At 38.7% G+C, this 21,555-nt stretch overlaps 2 protein-coding genes and 1 pseudogene across 2 annotated transcripts; 1 reads left to right on the top strand and 2 right to left on the bottom strand.

Moving 5' to 3' along the window:
- Nucleotides 1–1,299: 1,299 nt before the first annotated feature.
- Nucleotides 1,300–2,085, bottom strand: LOC115949789. The gene has a single exon (XM_031067065.1). It carries the CDS (start codon nt 2,083–2,085, stop codon nt 1,300–1,302), a length of 786 nt encoding a protein of 261 aa, XP_030922925.1.
- Nucleotides 2,086–10,661: 8,576 nt separating this feature from the next.
- On the bottom strand, nt 10,662–17,336 carry LOC115949788 (annotated as a pseudogene).
- Nucleotides 17,337–18,989: 1,653 nt separating this feature from the next.
- On the top strand, nt 18,990–19,928 carry LOC115949787. The gene has a single exon (XM_031067064.1). It carries the CDS (start codon nt 18,990–18,992, stop codon nt 19,926–19,928), a length of 939 nt encoding a protein of 312 aa, XP_030922924.1.
- Nucleotides 19,929–21,555: the final 1,627 nt, after the last annotated feature.

Raw genomic sequence — 21,555 nt, 5'->3', positions numbered from 1 at the left:
CTTTCCCACATTCCTCCATTGTTGCCCTGCAAAAAATCAAACTATCATCTGCAAAGAGCAGATGTGTTAGTTTTGGACCCCTCCTACAAAGGGAGTATCCATGGATTTCACCTTGTAAATCAGCCTTTTTAATTAAGCTATTCAATCCTTCCGTACAAAGAAGAAATAGGAAAGGAGATAGTGGGTCTCCTTGCCTAATGCCCCTTGTAGGAAAAATTGTCCCATATGGATCACCATTTACCAACACCGAGTATGATACAGTTTTCACACGACCCATGACAAGATTTATCCATCTCTCCCTAAAACCCATCTTCCTCATAATCCCCTCCAAATACGACCACTCCACCCTATCATATGCTTTACTCATATCCAATTTTAATGCCATATACCCATAATTACCTCCCCTAAAGTTTTGTAAGCTGTGTAGTGTTTCAAAGGCCACTAGAATATTGTCAGAAATCAAACGCCCTTTAGTGAAAGCTGATTGGTGTTCAGTGATAATGGATGGAAGTATTTTTTTAAGGCGGTTTGCAAGAACTTTAGAGTAAATTTTGTAAAGGACATTACAAAGACTAATGGGGCGGAACTGGTGGGGAAATTCAGGGGAGTGTAATTTCGGCACAAGAGTAATAAAAGTATGGTTCAAATTGGTTGGTATTGTACCTGAATTTAACCAAGACAGAATGGAAGAGGTAACATCCTGGTTCACTGTGCTCCAAAAATGTTGGTAGAAGAGCGGGGGCATACCATCCGGGCCAGGAGCTTTAAGGGGCGCCATTTGTTTTAGGGCAATGGCAACTTCACTTGCCTCAAACTCACGACACAAATCACCATTCATCTCTTCATCAATCAGTGGTTGTACATAATCCAACACCCCAGTGGATACAATCCCCTCTGAAGCAGTAAATAGAGACTTAAAATAGTTAACCATCACTTCACCCATATCTTCATGTCTGGTTCTCCATACTCCAGCCTCATCTCTAATACCCTGCAAAAAAATTTTCCTGAATCTCCTAGAAGCACAACAATGGAAATATTTAGAGTTTTTGTCCCCTTCATTAGCCCATAGGATTCTAGACCTTTGAGCCCACATCGTGGCCTCCCTATCTTGCATCACCTCAATCTCTTTTTTAATCTGCCTGACCCTAAAATTATTACCACTCACCATTGCTATCCTTTCTTCTTTGGCTAGGGATTTTTTCAATCTGTTCAACTCCATCCTAACATTACCAAAAACATTTTTCTCCCATATCCCCAACTCTTTTCCACACTTCTCAATTTTATTCAAAATATTACTCTCTACACTTCCATTACTTCCTCACAACCCGAGTTTGAAAGCCACATTTGTTCGAACCTAAAATTTTTTTTCCGGCTTGGAGGAATCAAACCCGATGGGGAGATGAATAATGGGATATGATCCGATGAAGAGCAAGACAAGTGATACACCCTTGACCCTCCAAACATCATAAACCAACTATTATTAACCAAACACCTATCAAGCCTCTCCCAAATTGAAATCCCGCTTTCAAAGTGTTTGCTCCATGTAAATTTAGGTCCCTCAAAACCCAAATCCATGAAGCCACATTCATCAATCACCTCCCTAAACTGCTGCATCAGATAATAAGGTCTTCTAGCTCCTCCTTGTTTCTCCTCTTGTTTTATAATCTCATTAAAATCTCCAAGACAAAGCCAAGGCTTCTCAGGTTGTGAGTTTAGAGCTCTTAATTTGGCCCAAGCTTCATGTCTTCTCGCTGTATCAGGTTCCCCATAAAACCTAGTTAATCTCCACTCATTATCCGTATTTTTATTGATCACCGCATCAATATAGTGTCTATCTGAATCTTCCACCATCAAATTAACTGATGCTTTCCAATATAGAACTAGTCCACCACTTCTTCCCACCCTCGGTACGACCCATCTATGCTCAAAACCAATACTTCTCTGAACGAATTCTAGCCTTGCATCATCTGTAAGTGTCTCGGCTAAAAACACCACAGAGAGATCTTTTGCCCGAATAACATCACCAAGCTCCCTCACTGTATGTAGGTTCCCAAGCCCACGACAGTTCCATGCTAAGCAACTCATGGCCCTTGGCGGGGCTGACCATCAGCTCCCGCCACTACAAAGAATTTTTCATCATCATTGACAACTACTTGGAGACGTTTTGATGAACCTGTCATAAGGGATACCTCAGATGCCGCCATTCTTTTTTTTCCTTGCACCTTTACTTGTGCTGCCGTGTTACTCTTAGGCTTAGGTCTTTCTCTTCTTGTCCAAGTACGTGCTGCCCTTGGAGCTTGGAGATTGTGAACATCAATAACAGTAGCATCACGTGACAACTTAAGTGAGGGATTGCCACTTGAATTCTCACGTGCACTAGGGTTAGAGAGTCCACTTGGAATAGGGTTTTTGTTGTGAGCTTTCCTGCTTGAATCCACTAAGTTTGCCGCCCCAAACTCTGCTGCCAGACATAACTCCTCATTACACGCCACTTCTTCAGTTTCAGTTTCCTTAGGGGGAGTAAATACTCCAATAATCTCATCCTTTAAATTGTTTTGGTCAACCGTATCTTTCCTCATAATTGTGTCTCCTTCATTACGCTTTAAACACACCACGTCCTCATCTTCAATTCCCTCATTATTGCTCCCATTATTGCTACACGTTACCTCCTGTATCTGATCCGTTACACCTCTACTGCCTGCATCGGAGTTCTGTCCTGAATCACTTGCCTCCGGTGTACTTGATCTGACCTTCTTCTTCGCTGCATAGAACCCAGGGACAGTGATAGCATAACATCTGGCCGGAACAAAAGGCAGTGCTCGCAAGTATGGCCCAAACTCACGTTGTTCTGGTTTGAGTGTACCCTCACTATCAATCCACAGATCACAATCTTGATCATCATGAGTAAGTCTCCCACACCAATAGCATATGTTAGGCAGTCTTTCGTACTTGAACGCTATCCATACTTGCTTCCCTCCTTCACCTATAGACACTAATCTTCCTTGGCACAAAGGTAGTGACAAATCAATGGACGCCTGAATACGAACAAAATGACCTCCATCGAAAAATTTTGGGTTCATTGGCACGTCAACCTCCCCCAAGACGCTGCCAATTTTCTTCGCCGCCTCTACTGTCATATACTTAATCGGAAGCCCATGGAGTTGAACCCACAGTTTCGTCTTCTCAAATTTTATATCCTGAAGAGAGGATTCATTCTCGTATCGATTCATGACCACTAGATGTTTATCAAACGTCCACGGCTCACCTTCTAAAATTCTATCCACAACTTCCATGTTGTCAAAGAAGAAAAGAACTTTATGGTCTCCAAAGCTCTGAATCTTGAACCCATTCTTGGCTCTCCATAGCGGGTTAAACGTCTTCGCTATGACCTCCATATTGATTGCTCGCCTAGTCAAAAACTTGGCAGCAATAGCAAATTTCTGACTTCTATCATCATCAAGTAGGCAGCAGCCCGGTCCCTCTCTATCCGATAAAGTGAGCTTATTCCAAGACTGAGCCAAATCTTCCATTCTCTCACTCGCTCAAAACTGTTTCCCCACCCCCAAAAAGAACCCAACAAGCCTAGGAATAACAGTGTTACTCCTAGGATACAACACACCTTCAAAGAAGGGACTCACCAATTCTACTGTGGAAAGAAATTAGAGAGAGACCTAACTTCTAGACTCACAGAGAAACCTTCAAATCTAAATGTTAATAGTCCCTATCATCTTATTTAAATTTATTTTGTTGATTTAATTTTACAATAAAGTTATAAGAAATTAAAAATAATTTATATAATTTCATTTATTTTTCAACGAAAATGTACATATTTCTTGTTATCTAGTCATTTATCTATTAGTAAAACAGGATCCTTGTAAACATGCATTGTGTTTGACTGGTTAACTTGACTGGCTATAACTGCAAGTTTATAGCTAAATTTTGTCCATTAATTCATACATATCTCCTTTACTTAAAATGGCACAAGCTTGTGACTAGTATTGATGGAAATAACCTTTATTGGTGTGTGGATTTGAAATGGTTAGGTCTTAGATGTAAGACATTATTCAAATTACATAATATCACAAGTATTATTGTTTGAGAAAAGTAGAAAACTTCTTGAAGTTCAAAGCACATTATGCGTCAATTCATATCATATGATTATACTAATAATTGTTTCTTAAATCCCCCCTTTTTTTTTTGCGGCGAAGAAATTTAAATCTATCAAATATATACAAATAAATAAATCCCTTGATATTATTTTAAAGCCTCAAAATCTCATTATAAGCATTAGCTTCACTTATATCACTTTGGAAGGTGGTGGAGACCATAGACCTTCGAGGTTATTGATTCTTTTATAATAAATTTTAAAGGGCCAATGTGGTGGGCCTTTTTGTGATTGTGGATTGGGCTGCCTCCTGCCACACTACGGTCCAAAAGTTCTGGGTAAGAAAGTCAGGACCGGTCTAATTGCAACTCACCTCAGACTAGCTTGTGCGCAAACTAAAACTCCTTTGTTGAAACTTTGGTCACATGCCCATGGCAGACGAAGTTGTTACAAAAGAGTTATGGCAGGCAAATACAATATAACAATAATAAGAGAAATACGCTTGCTGTTAAACAAAATAAGTAAAGGGTTCCTAATTAAAATAAAGAACAGGACAACACAACAACAAGAAACACATTATAAATGAAATGGCAAAAATAAAAGATAAGTAATATTGATGCTTAATCAATAAAATCAAAGAAGAAATGGTTAGTCTGTTGTGCTTAGTCGCATTACGAGACTAAGACCAATGAGGGAACCACTTCCTCAATGTGGGTAACCTCGCAGGAGGATCCAGTTATAGAAATTATCCACTTTGAGAGAATAGGCCTGAATGGCTTATTCCCAAATGAATCCTTTATCTTTAACAGATAGTAGGCTTTTAGAAGGAGAGAAGGGATTAGCTTATTGGTGCATGTATGCCATCCTATTCTCTCTATTTCTTCTCTTTCTAACTCTCTTTCTTTTTCTTGGCTTCGTAACTTTGCTTTTCACACTCTTTTCTTTCTTAGTTCTTGCTCATGTGGTGTTATGGTGATAGTTGTGTTGTGATACTGTGACTCTCTCGTTGTGATTGTTGCTATGTTGATGGTATTTTGCATGGCAGAGGCTCCTTATAAACTGCCTACCGTGACAGTTTTTTTTAGCATTTCACCCTTAAACCACTTTTGTCTGGGTGTGGGTGTCCTTCTAGACCATCCACTGGTTTGTTAGCTACCTAGCCATCACCATTTACCTATACTGGCCGTGCCACGTCGCATTACTAGACAAATAATTCTATTTTGTTTGCTTGTTCATCGTGGCATTCCTATCCGTAACAGGGTGGACATTCTCTCTCACTATCCCTTATGGCATGCACCTAGTGGTTCCAACTCATCCTTCCCTCTTTTGGGTGGTATGTCATCCCATGAGAACATTTCCCCCAAAAGAGTTTGAGCAAGAACCCCAGAATAGGCTCCCCCCTTCTCCCCACCACTAGACCATACCCTCTCTTATCTTTGGGTCTTGTGCGTGCTCCACTTCCGTGTGTGTCCAAAGCTTGTCTGCTGCTCACGTGTTTGCCATGGCCTGGAGGCTCATTTGTGCATTCTGCCGCTCATTATTGACTTCTTGTGGCATGAACTGTTTTTTGATCCTTCATTCTTTATGGCTTGCTTCCTAATCCTTGTTTGATTATGGGCTTTTCTCTTCTTAACCCACTCTTTGCTCCTTCCGTAGGCTTGCCAGTATTCTTGCCATGCCATCCTATTATTCTTGCTGTGGTGTTATTTGACTTGTGCTTGTTGGGCCTGCTGTATGCTTTTCTTTCACTTAATTACGGTGACCTAGTATTGTCATTAGGCCTATACTCATGCTACTTCGGGCTTTCTTAACCCATTCCATTGCTTACGGACTTCTTCAACCCATTTCTCCCTCCTTGGGCATCCTCGACCCTCTTTCTTTCCTTGGGTATCCTCAGCCCATTCCAATTTTGCATTCTTATGGGCTTTTGCTAACTCTTTTGGGCTTCCCTATCCCAATTACCATATCCTTTACCTTTGGGCTTCATGAGCTTTCTATCAACCCCTTACTCACTTATTTCATTCCTTCGGGTTTACTTTGGCCCATCCTTGCTTTCTACTTCACATAATGCCCATAGGTTTACTACTTCTTTCTCTAGGTGCCTTTAGGCCCGCTTGCTTCTTTTGAGATCCATTTATTATTTTATGGGACTATGATCCATTATTCCTGCCATTCGGGTTTAATGGTTTTTTCTCCCAATTTACTAACTCTTTTCTACCCATATTGTTGGGCTTCTTCCTGCTATTGGGCCTTCCTCCCAAAATGAGCATCAACAGCCAGTAAGCTTTAAAAGATGAGAAGTTCTGTTTTTTTTTTTTTTTTTTTTTTTTTTTTTTTTTATAACTTTTCATACAAAAAATTATATTATAATTGGTATTATTAGCCAACTAATTTGATATGTCTCTTGCAAAATCAATCATCGTGTGAAATTTGAGTCACCTTTATCTAATTTGCCACTAGGGGTGTCAATGTTTGACCTAACCCACGAACATGACATGAACCCAACACAAGTTTTTGTGGGTTAAGGTTGGGCCTTAATGGGTTTGGGTCATAAACGGGTCGACCCGAAAGCAACACAATAATAAACGTGTCATAAGCAGGTCAACTTGCATAACCTGCAATAGACACGTTTGACACGCCAATTTATTTGTGTCAATCCAAAATGACCTACGTAACACAACCTGTTTAACTCGTATAACAGATAAATATTCATTTTATTTTAGATTTGTCAAATGCCTTTTATATCCAACATATATTTTAAATTTAAAAAGAAAAGTGAGTAATTACAAAAACTTATAAGGAATATAATTGAAAATTGAAACTTTACAAATCCTAGATCTCTAAACCTTACAAACCCTAAATCTCTAAACCTTCTTATAAGTATCTAATTTTTTTTTTTTTTTTTTTTTTTTTAATTTCAGCTGTACTACTTACTCTACCATCTTATAGACTCATACCCAATTCTTAAAACTCAGAGTCTCAAACCAGTTATTGCTCTCTCTCTCTCTCTCTCTCTCTCTCTCTCTCTCTCTCTCTCTCTCTCTCTCTCTCTCTCTCTCTCATGTGTTTAGTGAGTTTTAGAACTATAAAAAACCGTTTTCTTCGTGTTTCAAAATTTTGTAGTAATTTTTTCTACATAATGTTTTTGTTCTATAAACTTCGAACCCATGTGCCGTTATTAATATATGAGATATATTAATTGTTGATTAAGGCCACGGTTGTAGCTTTTGTCTTGTGTCGTGTGTTTTTTTAGGTGTTTGTATTAGTGTTGGACACCGTCTGCATATCTTGCAAGTGGGTTTATTGAGATAGTTTATAAACTAGATCTGATAGGTATTGCTTTTAAAACTGTTGAGGCATGATCATATTTTGTAACTACTAATACTTATATAGATATATATATATATTTGGCATAGAACTTGCACAAATGAAATTAGATGAGCTTGTGGAAGATTTTATGAATTTGGATATCAATAAAGAATCTATGGATGATAATCGTGGTCATAGTTAGGATTAGTCTACTATACCAATTCTTTCAATATTGATACTTAGCATTTGGCGAGTTCCAAGGATATTATATTTTTGTTAAACTATGTTATTTCATTTTTGTTAAACTATGTTATTTTGAATTTGGGTTGAAGTGTATGCACTTCTTTTAGAGTGTAAAGAACTTATTTCTAGATGAATGTTATATTTTTGTTGAACTATATTATTTTGAATGTGGGTTGAAGACTTGAAGTGTATGCACTGCTTTTGGGGTGTAAAAAAAATTTCTAGATAGATGTTATATTTAATATTATGTAAGTTGAAATGAGTTATGTTATATTCATGTCAACCCAACACGACTCGTTTATTAAGTGTGTTAAATGATTGGGTCAGGTCAACCCGCCTTATTAACAGGTCAGGATAAGGTTGAAGGATCATGACACGATTATTAAATGGGTCGGGTTAGGGTTGAGTCATTTAGTCGAATATCCCTACCTTAACATGACATGAACCCGACACACTAATCTGAATTGACACCCCTATCTGCCACTAATTAAACTAGTAGAAAAACGTGGAATTGCACGTATGGGTCTGTGTCCGTGTTTGGTTTTTACACTTTGGTTCTTACTTGATGCAATATGGGTCATGTTGTTGGCAACTAAATGAATAATTCTTTTTTTTTTTTTTTTTTTTGGTAAGGACTAAATGAATAATTCCACTGACACACTTTCACACTTACTTTAACAAATAGCCAAAGTGTGTATATTGGCTTATTCATTCTACCAACCGGAACTTTTCACACCAAAGCAAAAGCTCTATATAACTGGGAAAACAGAATTTCACTGACTTTGAAGTAGAAGGAAACAAGGCATGAAAGCTTGAACGTTTCTTTAAAACGAAAATTATTACTTTGATTGAATTGGAGAAAAGGCATTTGTTCTTGTATTCTAATACAAACATGACATTAATTCTTAGAGGACGTACACACCGACAGTATATAGAAATGTTATCTTCTTTCCTTCAAGGGGAAAAAAAATAGTTGCATATTTACATTGAAGTATAGATGAAGCTTTAAACCAACAAGGCATTAGTTTTCTTCATCAGAGTCAAAAGAATGTCTCTTACTCAAAGATTTCAACACCTCGACCCCATTGTTAAGTGTGTTGATACACCCCTTTTTTAAGGTTGGTTTAAAGCCCAAAGGCCCAAATATGAAAGAGGAGTAAGGCCTAAGAATAGGTCCTTGAAAAACTCAATAAGACATAGTCTGTGAGTATGTTAGAATTTAAGAATAAATGATAAGGCCCAATGATGGCCCACCACCCTTTGAATGAGGAATAAAACAAGGGAGGTAGCCACCATAAAGAGGGCTCTTCAAAAGAGCAAACATGGGTTGAGAATGGCCTAAAGGTTGAGAAAGAAAGCAAAGTCAGAAAATGAGCTTCTATAGGATTACTTGAAAACAAGAAATAACATCCGCTTGAAAACGAGAAAATAACATCCAATGGGTCCAAAACCCTATAAATGGAATTAAGCCCATGAAGCCCAAAGTGTCCTTAAAAAAATAAAGAGAAGCCAAATACCTTCTGAGAAAAATGATGAAAAGAAACAAAAGATAGCAACAGATAGCCTTGGCAGGAATTGCATAAAAAAGAAAGAAGCCAAAATTAGAAAAGAGTCAAACGTAGCAAGGCTGCGGGACTCTGCCATCTTGCAACCCAGCCGATGCAATGGAGGTAGGGCCCACTGCTGATGAGATGCAGAGGGAATAGTTTGGTGGAGAGGGAAAGAGCCTAGATTTGGTATCCAGCTAAGACTACTTTTGGAAATATGCTTTGTTGGGAAAGCATTTTACCAAATAAGGAAAGGGCAGGTGGGAGCCATCTGATGCATAAGCTGAATTTCACCCAAAATAGAAAGATTGTTTGTCGCAAGGCATAAGCTAAAGCCCCTTAGCATTGTACCTAACTAAGCATGGTCAGAAGATAGTTAAAGGGTGCCTAGTTGACATGGGTAGTGGGCAGGCATCATGCAAAAAGGCTGAACACCTCCAACGGACAAAAGCATGGATAAGGATGAAGTCTTAAGGGTAAAAATAGGGATCAAAGTTTGGGTATAAAAAAGGGGAACAATATCCATGGAGTAACACAGAAATAAAGTAAAAACATACGAGGAAATAGGTAGAGAAATGAGGAAAAAGCAAAAAGGGAATTAAGGATAACCTAGGCAATCAAAAGAGAGATTAGGATATTGAAAGAAAAGAAAAAACGGAAGAAAGTAACATTTGAGACAAAAGAAAAGTAGAGTATTCACAACAGGAATGTATAGCATGCATCAATAGGAATCATTAAAAGCATGGATAAGGATGAAGGCTAAAGCGTAAAAATAGGGATCAAATTTTGGGTATAAAAAAGGGGAACAGTACCCATGAAGGAGTAACACAAAAATCAAGTAAAAACATATGAGGAAATAGATAGAGAAATGAGGAAAAAGCAAAAAGGGAATTAGGAAGAAAATCAAGGATAGCAAAAGCGATCAGAAGAGAGATTAAGATACTGAAAGAAAAGAAAAAAGGGAAGAAAGTAACACTTGAGACAAAAGAAAAGTAGAGTATTCACAACCGAAATGTATAGCATGCATCAACAGGAATCATTTCCCTCCCCCAGAAAGCACAAAACAAAACTCTCTGCAATCTCCTAGGAATGACTACTTTGACTCATGTTCCAAACCATACAACTTTATAACCTTATTTGGCAATAATGTTGTATGAGTTGGGATTAAGATCTTTTTAGTCAACATCTTGCTAACACTTTTGCTCATAATTATATCTGTTGGAATCTTTATTATTTTTCTCTGTTGTTAAGTGCATTAGTTTTTCATTTGAATTAATCATTATTCTACCATGTATACATATATATTTTGTATCTTGGAGTGTTCTTTGCTTTGTGCACAGATTGGTTCCTTGGTGCATCCTGCAGAGAACTTGACCCAAATCTCCACCCCTACCTGCAGAAGCCTTGGCCCAAAAGCACAAAAAATGCACCAACAAAGTGCTTGTACCATTACAAGACTAGAGCTTAGGCACACTTAAGGAACTAAGCGGCGGTGTAGAAGCCCCCTTGTTCACTTCCCTTAGCACAGAACGAGTTGTGGCTGCATCTGCCATTGCTGAAGCCAATTTTGAGTTGTCTTTTGACTTATGGGAGAACTTATTCTGCGCATGTTTTCCACTAGCAACCTTAGAAACATCAGGCGACTGATCGCTGCTTGATTTTCGCATTTTGGCAACAGCCTTGATTTTGCCTTTGCTGAATTCATACTTTTGCATGTCATAGATGAGTTCTTTTTGAAGCTGCTTATCAGCAACCAATGTCATCGTTCTCATTCTTGTAGTCCTTGAGAAAGATTCTGAGGTATTCCACAAGAGAGCCTATGAGGGGGCTGTTATTACTTTCAGATAGCTGACGGGGATGGAATTTTGGATAAGGCCCTTTCTGACTGCTAGAGTTATAGCCCTTCCTCTAGTAGCAGCTGCAGATGCTCCTCCACTATCTCTGCCTTCTTCATCAATGTCTGCTATGGCAGATGATGTTCCACGGTTGGATGGGATTCGTACTCTTTGCAAGCAAGAATTTGGAAAGCATCCTGCTTTCTCAATTAAAATGCAGATTTTATATTAATTAGAACTTGTAACAAAAACTGACACATAGATGATTAGTCAGACGCTCCTAATCAACCCGAACAAACCCAAATGAAAAGAGAAATTGGTTATTTAGTAGGGAAGTCTGGAACAAACAAGATAGGTAAAATGATGACATTGTCCCTATGTATTAGTATTTGACATGCTTTTTCACTAACTGCTACAGTTACAAAGGAGCTGCACCCCCTTGATGAGCTTGGTATTAACTTGTTAAGAAATATTTCATGAATACATTAATATGAGGGCTCGCAGTTACATAGGCACTAATCCAAGAGATCACCCACAAAACACAAATTTGCCAGCAAAACAGACTGTCCAATAATATCTTCTATATCAAGCATACCATCAGATACTGCAGCAAGAATCTCTGCACAACTTTGCAAAGGTGGCCAAAAGGTTCTCTGGAGCCATTTGTTTCAGCAAAGAAATATAAATGTGCATTCTTTTATATCTCAAATTCTCATGATTGCCCCGGGAAACACATACGCTAATTATAAATCTGCATTTCAATTGCAGATCTGTTCTTGCTGAATATAGTGGGGCAAAAAAATCAGCTCTACACTCGTGAGCCCTGAAAATCAGTATGTCCACTGTGGACAAGGCTGGCATTCAGAATGAAAATGACTTCCACAAAACTGTTATATGCAAGTAGAGGTGCCTTCACTGCAAACACATTATACATTAGAGTCAATACCCAACAACAAACATGTGGTACCAACTTCAAATACTGCAAATATAATTGCTTGTGAGAACCTTTTCACCTTTCAAAATATTTCCATAAAGAGCAAGTGGTCTTATCTTTTCTGATTCGTCAACAAGTGACAAAAGAAATCGATGGAATAGCACTCCTCCCAGTACACGTATTCTCTCTGATTATGAGAAAAAGGTCAATACTCTCCCACGTTAGCAATTATCAAAAGGGAAACAAAGAAAAGCATCAGAAATAACAGAACACCAGAAAAATTGTACCTGCAATAATCTTGAGAGCAATATAATTGTCTGCCTTCTCCCAAGTTCACATGGATCACAAAGACACTCATGATCTTTGCTATATAACTGTTGACTTAAAAACAATTTGTTAGAAACTTAGGATGAGAAACAGGTTAATCAAATTTGATCACTTTATCTCCTCCCAAAAGTTTGTTTAAATATCATATACTGTTATATCATTTCTGTTGATCATTTAAAGGCCTTACCAATCAACGAGAGCAGTATACCAAACACAAAAATCTGCCATCATTACCACCAGATTGTTGCGTAGAGCAGCACAATCACTCCTTTCAAGCTCCTGGAATAAGACATGCAAAGTCTGAATTTTGCTTCAGTTGTTATTCAGGGGCAGTGACAGATACTTTCTACGGAAAGCAATAAAATATATACTCAAATAAATATCTTTTAATACAAACACACATACAGCACTAATACAATAACTTGGGAATAATGCTATATGCATCAGTTGTGCCTAATGAATTCTTTGAATCAAAGTTAGGTTAAATACACAAAATTAGAGAGTTTTGTAAGCTGAAATTTCTTACCAGATACAAAGAGAACCCATCACAAAGAGAATGGCTTTAGGTGAAAAGGATTGCTTAAGAAAAGTCACATAAGAGTATGTCTTTCTTAGATATCCAGAGGAGTTGTCACGAGGATAATTTTTTAATGAGTTTTCAAGAAAATAATTTTTTAAGATCATTGTAATTGAATAATGCCAAGTCAATGACCAAACCTGTACAAAAAGAGTAATAAAATTATTTGCAAGTTTTCCATCAACGATGAAAATCTTCCCCATTGTCACCCAAGCTTGAATATATAAAGAAGGGACTGTTGGTTTTGGAGAAACTGTGGGGCCTAGCAATTTGTTCAATTTGGGATCAGAATTGCCTGAGGTTATTATGGTGTGTAATAGCGGAGTAATGGCATTCACATCAGCAGACTTGACAAATAATAACCAATATCCAATTATATAAACTGCTGTGACTGCTTTTAATAATAACCTGGCTGCTTTCTTGCCCTTTCTACTAGGAGGTGTTAAAAAGTTCCCATCCTTTTTTGCTTCTGGAACCTATGAAATACACTTTCTAAAATGTGTGAAACTTTAGAGAGAAGCTGGCCTCCTCAGGATTTGAAGCTTTCTGCTTGCACAAAGTCCTAAGTGCTTTTACATGAGCATTAATCTGTAATCACATGTACCAATTAAGTACACATGCAGGTGCAAATATTAAGGAAAAAAAAGAAACACACACAAACTTACCTACAATTTATCTAATTGTAACTCAATATACAACCTAAAAAGAAACGTCACAAGCAAGTACATGTCTTTCAATCAATGCCTGCAATTTATGAACTAAAACATATGATCAACTCCTTGAGTTCTACAGATCAAAAAAAAAAAAAAAAAAACATCTTAAGATCCATAAAAAGCTATTGAGCTTGATCAGTGTGAGTTGGGCAAATTCATCAGAGTACTTTTACCATCAAGCTGTACTGATGGCAAACTACTGTATTGACCAATAAAGCATTTTAGACAACAGAAGAGAAACAAAATCCTGATTGCAACTAAATGCACTGAGTTTTTTATTTATTTATTTATTTTATATATATATATATATAAAAGTAGCTGGATACACTAAATGACAACAAGTAGTAGATACCTCAGTTGAATGCATGTGAAACTCTTCAATTCGTTTAAGCAAGTTATCAGCCAAATCTGCTGCAGGTTCTGGAGTCAGCTCCATAGAGACATTAGAGATTGTTCTTGAGCCATTTGTCTCAGCAAAGAAACACAAATGTGCATTCTTTCAGATCTTGAATTCTCATAATTACCCCTGGAAACACATATAACTAGTCATAAATCTGCATCTCAGATTCTCAGTTGCAGATTTGTTCTTGCTAAATATAATGGGGCATACCAACCTGATGGTAAAAAGTTGGCTCTCCACTCGTGAGCCCTGAGAGTTAGCATCTCCAATGTGGGCACGGCAGTCATTCCACAAAACTCTCTCACATGTCTTTGCATCAGAGAGGCTAAACTCCCCTTCCTTGGCATCTAAAAATTTCAAAGCCTCCAATAATTGAGTCTTTTTGCATCCGACATGACCAAACTCAATATGGTTCCACTGAATGATATCTTCTTTCGAAGCCTTCAATTTTTTGGCAAACACAAAACTAGGTGTACCAAAGAAAGAATGCCGATTCCACCAAGAATGAACTCTATCTGTGAACCCATCCGTCTTTAACCACATATTCTCAAACCTAAACGGACTTTTCCCCCTCGCCATTCCCCCTACCTCCACTAGAATTGGGAAATGGTCTGAAACAAGGCAAGGTAAAATCCGCTGGATCACATCCGGATAGTGCTCCTCCCAATCATGAGACACCAAAGCTCTGTCTATCCTAGACATCGAAGACTGATTTGAACCGCTAGACCAAGTATAGCTCCCTCCCTCCAAAGGCAAATCAATGAAATTAAGATCCTCAATGAACTCCAAAAATTGTTCCATAGCTGGAGTAAGGCAAGAATTACCCAACTATTCACTCGGAAAACGAACAATATTAAAATCCCCAATGCAACACCAAGGAATGTTCCAGTATTGCTGAATACCTACCAACTCGTCCCGCATTTGCCCCCTCACATTATTATCATGTGGGCCACCCGATGACCAGTTGCTTGCTTCTTTTAGCGGTTCTCTTTTTGATTGGTCTAGGGCTTGGGGACTCACCTCTAGTGATTCTCTCCCTTTGTTCCTTAGTTCACTCCTTTGTAATTAGCTCTTTCTGTCTGTTTGTTTTTGTTTGTTTCTTTTTCTGTACTCTTTGTTCTGCCTTGTGTTTTTTCATGAGGCAGCTTTTTGAATATGCATCTTTCTTACTTATCAAAAAAAAAACATGCATCACCAAATTCAAAGGCTGCAAATATGATTGCTGGTGAGAACCTTGTCACCTTTTAAAATACTCCCAAAAAGGTAATCAGCAAGTTGTCATATTTATTCCAATTCATCAATAAGTGACAGAAGAAATCGGAGGAATAGCACTCCTCTGCATTTCACGTACTCTCTCTGATTATGAGAAAACAGTCCATATTCTCCCTAATTATTAATTATCAAAAAGGAAACAAATGAAAAGCATCATAAATGACAGAACAGCAGACATATTGTACCTGCAATAATCTTGAGAGCAATATAAATGCCTGCCTTCTCACAAGTTCACATGGATCTCAGAGACACATTATGGTTTTTGCTACATAACTCTTGACATCAAAATAATTTGTTAGAAACTTAGGATAAGAAACAGGTTAATCAAATCTGATCCTTTTATCTCCTCTTGAAAGTTAGTTTAAATATCAGATACTCTTATATCATTTCTGTTACTCATGTACAGGCCTTACCAATCAACAAGCAGAATACCAAATGCAAAAATCTGCCATCATCACTACAATTGTTCCGTAGAGCAGCACGGTCACTATTTTCAAGCTCCTGGAATAAGACATGCCAAGCTCAAATTTTGTATCAGTTGTTATTCAAGGGAGTGACAAATGGTTGCTACAGGAAGCAGCAAAATATAGCCATATCTTCAAATACACACACAAATGTATAAAGAAGGGGCTGTTTGCTTAAGAGAAATTGTAAAGCCTGGCAATTTGCTCAATTTGGGATCAGAATTGCCTGAAGTGATGATGGTGTGCATTATCAGAGTAATGAAATTAACATCAGCAGATGAACAAACAATAATAACCAAAGATCCAATTGTATAAACTGCCGTGACAGCTTGTGATAACAACCTGGCTGCTCTCTTGCCCATTCTCCATTCTACTAGGTGGGGTAAAAAAACTCCCATCTTTGTTTGCTTCTGAAACCTCTAAAATATAGTACTTTTCTAAAATGTGTGAAGCTTTAGAGAGAAGCTGGTCTACCCATTTCATAACAAGTGTATCAGCCACCTCAGGATTTAAAGCATTAACAATTAAGTGCACAGCAGCACATGCAGGTGCCAATATGAAAAAAAAAAAAAAAAAAAGCAAACTTACCTACAAATAGTCTAATTGAAACCCAATATACAACCTAAAAAGAAACATCACAACTCACAAGCAAGTACATGTCCTTCAATCCATGTGAGCTGGGAAAATTCATCAAGCTCTACTAATGGCAAACTACTGTATTGACCAATAATGCACAAAGTTTAAATATATATAAAAATAACTGAATACTTTAAATGACATCAAGTGGTAAATACCTCAGTTGAATGCATGTTGAACTCTTCAATTCGTTTAAATCTGTTTCAGGTTCTGGAGGCAGCTCCGTAGAAACATTAAAGATTGTTTGTAAGAGCAAAACACAATCCCCAGCCCAAGCAACATAATTTGATTCTATACCCTCTTCTTCTGCATATGAATCTCCTTGTGCAAGTGGAATTTTGACCTCACCTGTTACTCCATGCTTGTCAAAGAGCTGCCAACGATGATGGAAGAACTCCTAGTCCACTGCTTTAAAAAATATGCCGAAACCTCGGTGAACTTAGGGCGAGTTTGGATTTTTCTTAGAAGGTTTCTGCTTTTGCTTTTTGTCTCAATTTTTTTTGGCAATAATATAACTTTTAGCTTTTTTGTCAGACAATCTGCTTACTAGAAGTGAATTGAAGACAACAGATAAAAAATTAGAACTTCTTCAAAAAAAAAAAAAAGTAAAATTAGAAGATTGAGTTGAAAGCAGGCCAAAATTAGAAAATCTAATAATTAATTTAGAAAATATATAATAAAGAACGGGTTGTTACATGTAACTAGCAGCCAGTAGAAAGTGAGTGCCTACTTTGAGTGAGGCAAAATAGTTTTGTTTTCTTTGAGTATTGGGTTTCGTTGGTTTTTTGTGGAAAGAGTGGAGCAGTGTCTGAGTGATGGAGAAGTTAATGGGCTCGTGGGAGAAGCTTTCTCTTTCAGAGTCGGGAGGAGATAAGTTTACTGTCCATGAGTCATGGACCATGAGGATCCCGGGTTGGGGGTTTTCTCTTAGCAGCAAAATTCCATACAAGACGGGTTTTGAATATGGAAGCCATAGCAAAGACATTCAAACTTCTGTGGAGGACGAGAAAGGGTTTCGAAATCAGGGATATGGGCGACCACATGGTTTTGTTTGCATTCCCTGATGTAACAGACATTGATAGGGTCCTTCAAGGGGAGCCTTGGATGTTTGACAAACACCTGGTGGCCTTAAAAAGAATGGAGAAAAGCGAAGTCATAAGAGAGTTGGACTTCAGTATCACCAGTTTCTGGGTGCAAGTTCATGATCTACCACTCCGAAGCTCAACAATGGCAATAGCAAAAGAAATTGTTTCGATAGCGGGTCAGGTGGACATGAAGGCTTCTGAGGAGGGCGACTCTAATAGTTTTAATTTCCTGAGGCTTAGGGTAGCAGTGGATACGTCCAAACCTTTATGCCGAGGGAGAAAGATTACTATGGCTGATCGGAAGGAGGGATGGGTTAGGTTTAAACATGAGAGGCTACCCAATATATGCTATTGGTGCGGTAAGTTGATGCATAGTGACAAAGAATGCTCGCTGTGGGAAAAGAGTAGAGGTACTCTAAAAGTGGAGGATCAACAGTTTGGAAGCTGGCTTCGTGCTCCAACACCAAACCCGTCTCGACGAACTGTGATTCATGTGGCCGGGATTGACGAGGAAGAGTTGAGGAAGGGTGATGGTGGGCAGGGTGATGGAGTTCAGGCTGGGTCTGAACCAGACCAGGACGGGGAGAGGCTGATGGACCGGCACAGAGAAAGAGAAAAGGGTAGTCCGGTGGGTGACGTTCTCGCCGATATGGCATTCCCGAATTTTCCGGATCGTAATAATGACGTCCTTTCAAATATGGAAATTATCCCTACCAATCAGGAATTTTTGAATTCAGTCAATAAGTTAAAGAAGCAAATTTTAAGGCGCAGTTGGAGGATATTGATGAGAAGATGGCTAAGTTTGATAACGTAAAGGTTTTAGGGGGCGCATCTGAGGTGAGTTTGTCAAATAGGAGTTCGGACAAGGTAGAGGGGTGAAAATGGCCCATTAGCATTAATTTTTGAAATATTTAGTAACAGAGCACTGTTTCGGAAATAATTAGGGAAATACCACTTTTTCTGAAAACGCCGCTATAGAGCCCGAAAACGTCACTATAGGGCTTAAAAAACGCCACTATAGGGCCCCTTGAACCTGTTATGGGGACTTATAAAAAAATTTTGCAGGAAAACGCCGCTATAGGGCCCAAAAACGTCACTATTGGGCTTAAAAACGCCACTATAGGGCCCCTTGAAACTGTTATGAGACTTATAAAAAAATTTTGCAGGAAAACGCCGCTATAGGGCCCGAAAAAGTGGTATTTCCCTAATTATTTCCGAAACAGTGCTCTGTTGCTAAATATTTCAAAAATTAATGCTAATGGGTCATTTTGGCCAGGTAGAGGAGTTTGATAATAGTGGGCTTGCATTGTTGGGCCCGAATAATTATAAGAATGCAACCCATGAGCAAGTCAAGCCCAAAACGAGGGGGTGGGTCTGTAGAGAGCAAAATAGAAGTGAGCCCAAAGGAGAAAGCTCTTCTCTGTTAAAAAAGAGAACAGCCAGGGAGGAGGATGATATGGAGTCCGAGGAAGTCAAGAAAAAAATGGCTAAGGCCTGTTCAATGATATCGGTGGAGGTTGGTTCCCAGCCCCACCGGCAACAATGAATCTCTTAGCGTGGAACTGCCGGGGGCTTAGGAACTACCGAGCAGTTGGAGAGCTTGTCGATATAGTGCAAGCGCAAGGTCCCACGATTGTATTTTTGTCGGAAACATGGTCTAATCGAGATCATATGGAATGGGTTCGTCGTCAGTTGAAGTTTGATGGATGTTTCGTTGTTCCTAGTAATGGTAGAGGAGGGGGTTTGGCTTTATTATGGAAGGATGAGGATGTAGTTTGGGTCGATAGCTTCTCGAACTATCACATAGACACTATTATGCATGGGGGCTCGGAGAGGGCATGGCGTCTAACGGGTTTTTATGGTGAACTCGAAACTAGTAGGAGGGGAGATGTGTGGAGTATGTTACGCATGTTAAGCTCCAAACCAGCCCTCCCATGGTGCTGCATGGGCAATTTTAACGAATTTTTGGAAGTGGAAGATAAGCGTGGAGGTGCCCCACGGTCACACAATCTCATGCAGGCTTTTCGTGAAGTGCTTGATTATTGCAAGTTTGTCAACTTGGGATATTCAGGACCAGACTTTACGTGGCATGGGAAACAAAGGGGAGAGTTGGTGTGGGAGCGCTTAGAAAAAGGAGTTGCAAATTATGATTGGCTGAACCGGTTTCCCGCTGGTAGAGTAAAGCATCTTCATTGTTTTACTTTGGACCATAGACCAATTTTGTTAGCACTAGATTCGAATGGTGAGAGCCAAAAATGGAATCGTAAACCCTTTAGATTTGAAGCGATGTGGACGTCCGACCCAGGATGTAGCAACACTATTTCAAGAGCTTGGACTCGCCAAGCTGATGGTACACCCATACATAGAGCAGTTACAAAGCTGAAATGGTGTAAAAAGAGTTTGAAGAAATGGAGCAAACAACATTTTGGCAATGTAAAAAAATCAAATAAAGAAGATAGAGGAGCTATTGTGGAAGGTTGAAGAAGAATCTGTCAGGAATGGGAATCGTCAGGAGGTGGAGAGGTTGAAGGCAGAGTTATTTACGCTTTGCAATAAAGAAGAACAAATGTGGCATCAAAGATCTAGAGTCCAATGGCTTAAATATGGTGACAAGAACACCAAGTTTTTCCATGGGACAGCCACTCAAAGGAAGCGGCAAAATTTCATTAAGGGACTTAAGGACAACGACGGTGTATGGCAGAAAGAGGAGGGAATAGTCCCAAAAATGCTTATTGACTATTGTACTGATTTATTTGCTTCATCAAACCCTCATAACCTTGACAGTATTTTAGATGGAATCCAGGAAGTGGTCACATGGGAGATGAACTCAAGCCGTACAGCTCCTTATACGGCAGAGGAAGTGGAGATTGCTATTAAGGATATGGCACCTTTAAAAGCTCCTGGCCCATATGGTATGCCTCCATTATTTTACCAGACTTACTGGTCTGATGTTGGTATGGATATCACTCGAGCTGTTTTATCTTGTCTTAAATGTGGCTCTATTTTAAACTCTATAAATCACACTTTCATTACTTTAATTCCAAAAGTAAAAAATACAGAGAAGGTTTTAGAGTTCAGACCAATAAGCCTGTGTAATGTGATTTATAAAATTGTGAGCAAAGTTAATTCCAATAGACTAAAACCTCTTCTCAATAAAATCATCTCCGAAACACAAAGTGTTTTTATTGCTGAGAGGTTGATTACTGACAATGTTTTGATTGCTTTTAAGTCTTTGCATCACATGAAAACAAATTGCACAGGAAGAACAGGCTTCATGGCTCTAAAGCTTGATATGAGCAAGGCCTATGACAGGGTAGAATGGACTTTTCTGGAGAAAGTGTTGTTGAAGATGGGCTTTCATAATTCTTGGGTAGCTTTGATCATGGAGTGCATCACTACTGTGTCCTATTCCATACTGGTAAATGGGGAGCCACAAGGAATGATTTCACCAACTAGGGGAATCAGACAAGGAGATCTATTGTCTCCCTACCTTTTCCTTTTTTGTGCGGAGGGATTGAATGCTATCCTAAAAAGGGCTGCAGATAATGGTGATATTCATGGTTTCTTAATTTGCAGAAGAGGACCGAAGCTGACTCATCTCTTTTTTGCAGATGATTGCTTATTATTTTGCAGGTCTACATTGGAAGAGTGTGATAAAATAAAAGAGCTTCTAAACATTTATGAAGTGGCATCGGGCCAAAAGGTAAATAAGGGCAAGACTACTCTCTTTTTTAGCAAGAACACGAAGGCTGCAATCCAAGAAGAAATAAAGGTGTCACTTGGTATTCCGGTAATTCAACATTATGAGAAGTACTTGGGTTTACCCTCCTTTGTTGGTCGAAACAAGAAAGCTTGCTTCACATAGATTAAAGAACGCATTTGGTCGAAAATGCAAGGATGGAAGGAGAAATTGATATCCCAAGTCAAAAAGGAGATCATGATTAAGGCGGTAATCCAATCAATTCCAGCCTATTCATTGAGTGTTTTCAAGCTTCCAGTTAGTTTATGCAAAGACATCGAAGCAATGATCAGAAAGCTTTGGTGGGGGCAAGGTGAGGCGAAGAAAATCCATTGGGGAAAATGGAATACATTATGCAGCTTCAAATCT

Source organism: Quercus lobata, chromosome 6 (genome assembly GCF_001633185.2).
Source record: "Quercus lobata isolate SW786 chromosome 6, ValleyOak3.0 Primary Assembly, whole genome shotgun sequence".
Taxonomy (NCBI): Eukaryota; Viridiplantae; Streptophyta; class Magnoliopsida; order Fagales; family Fagaceae; genus Quercus; species Quercus lobata.
The sequence above is the reverse complement of the archived record's forward strand: the minus strand, read 5'-3'. Positions and strand labels throughout refer to the sequence as shown.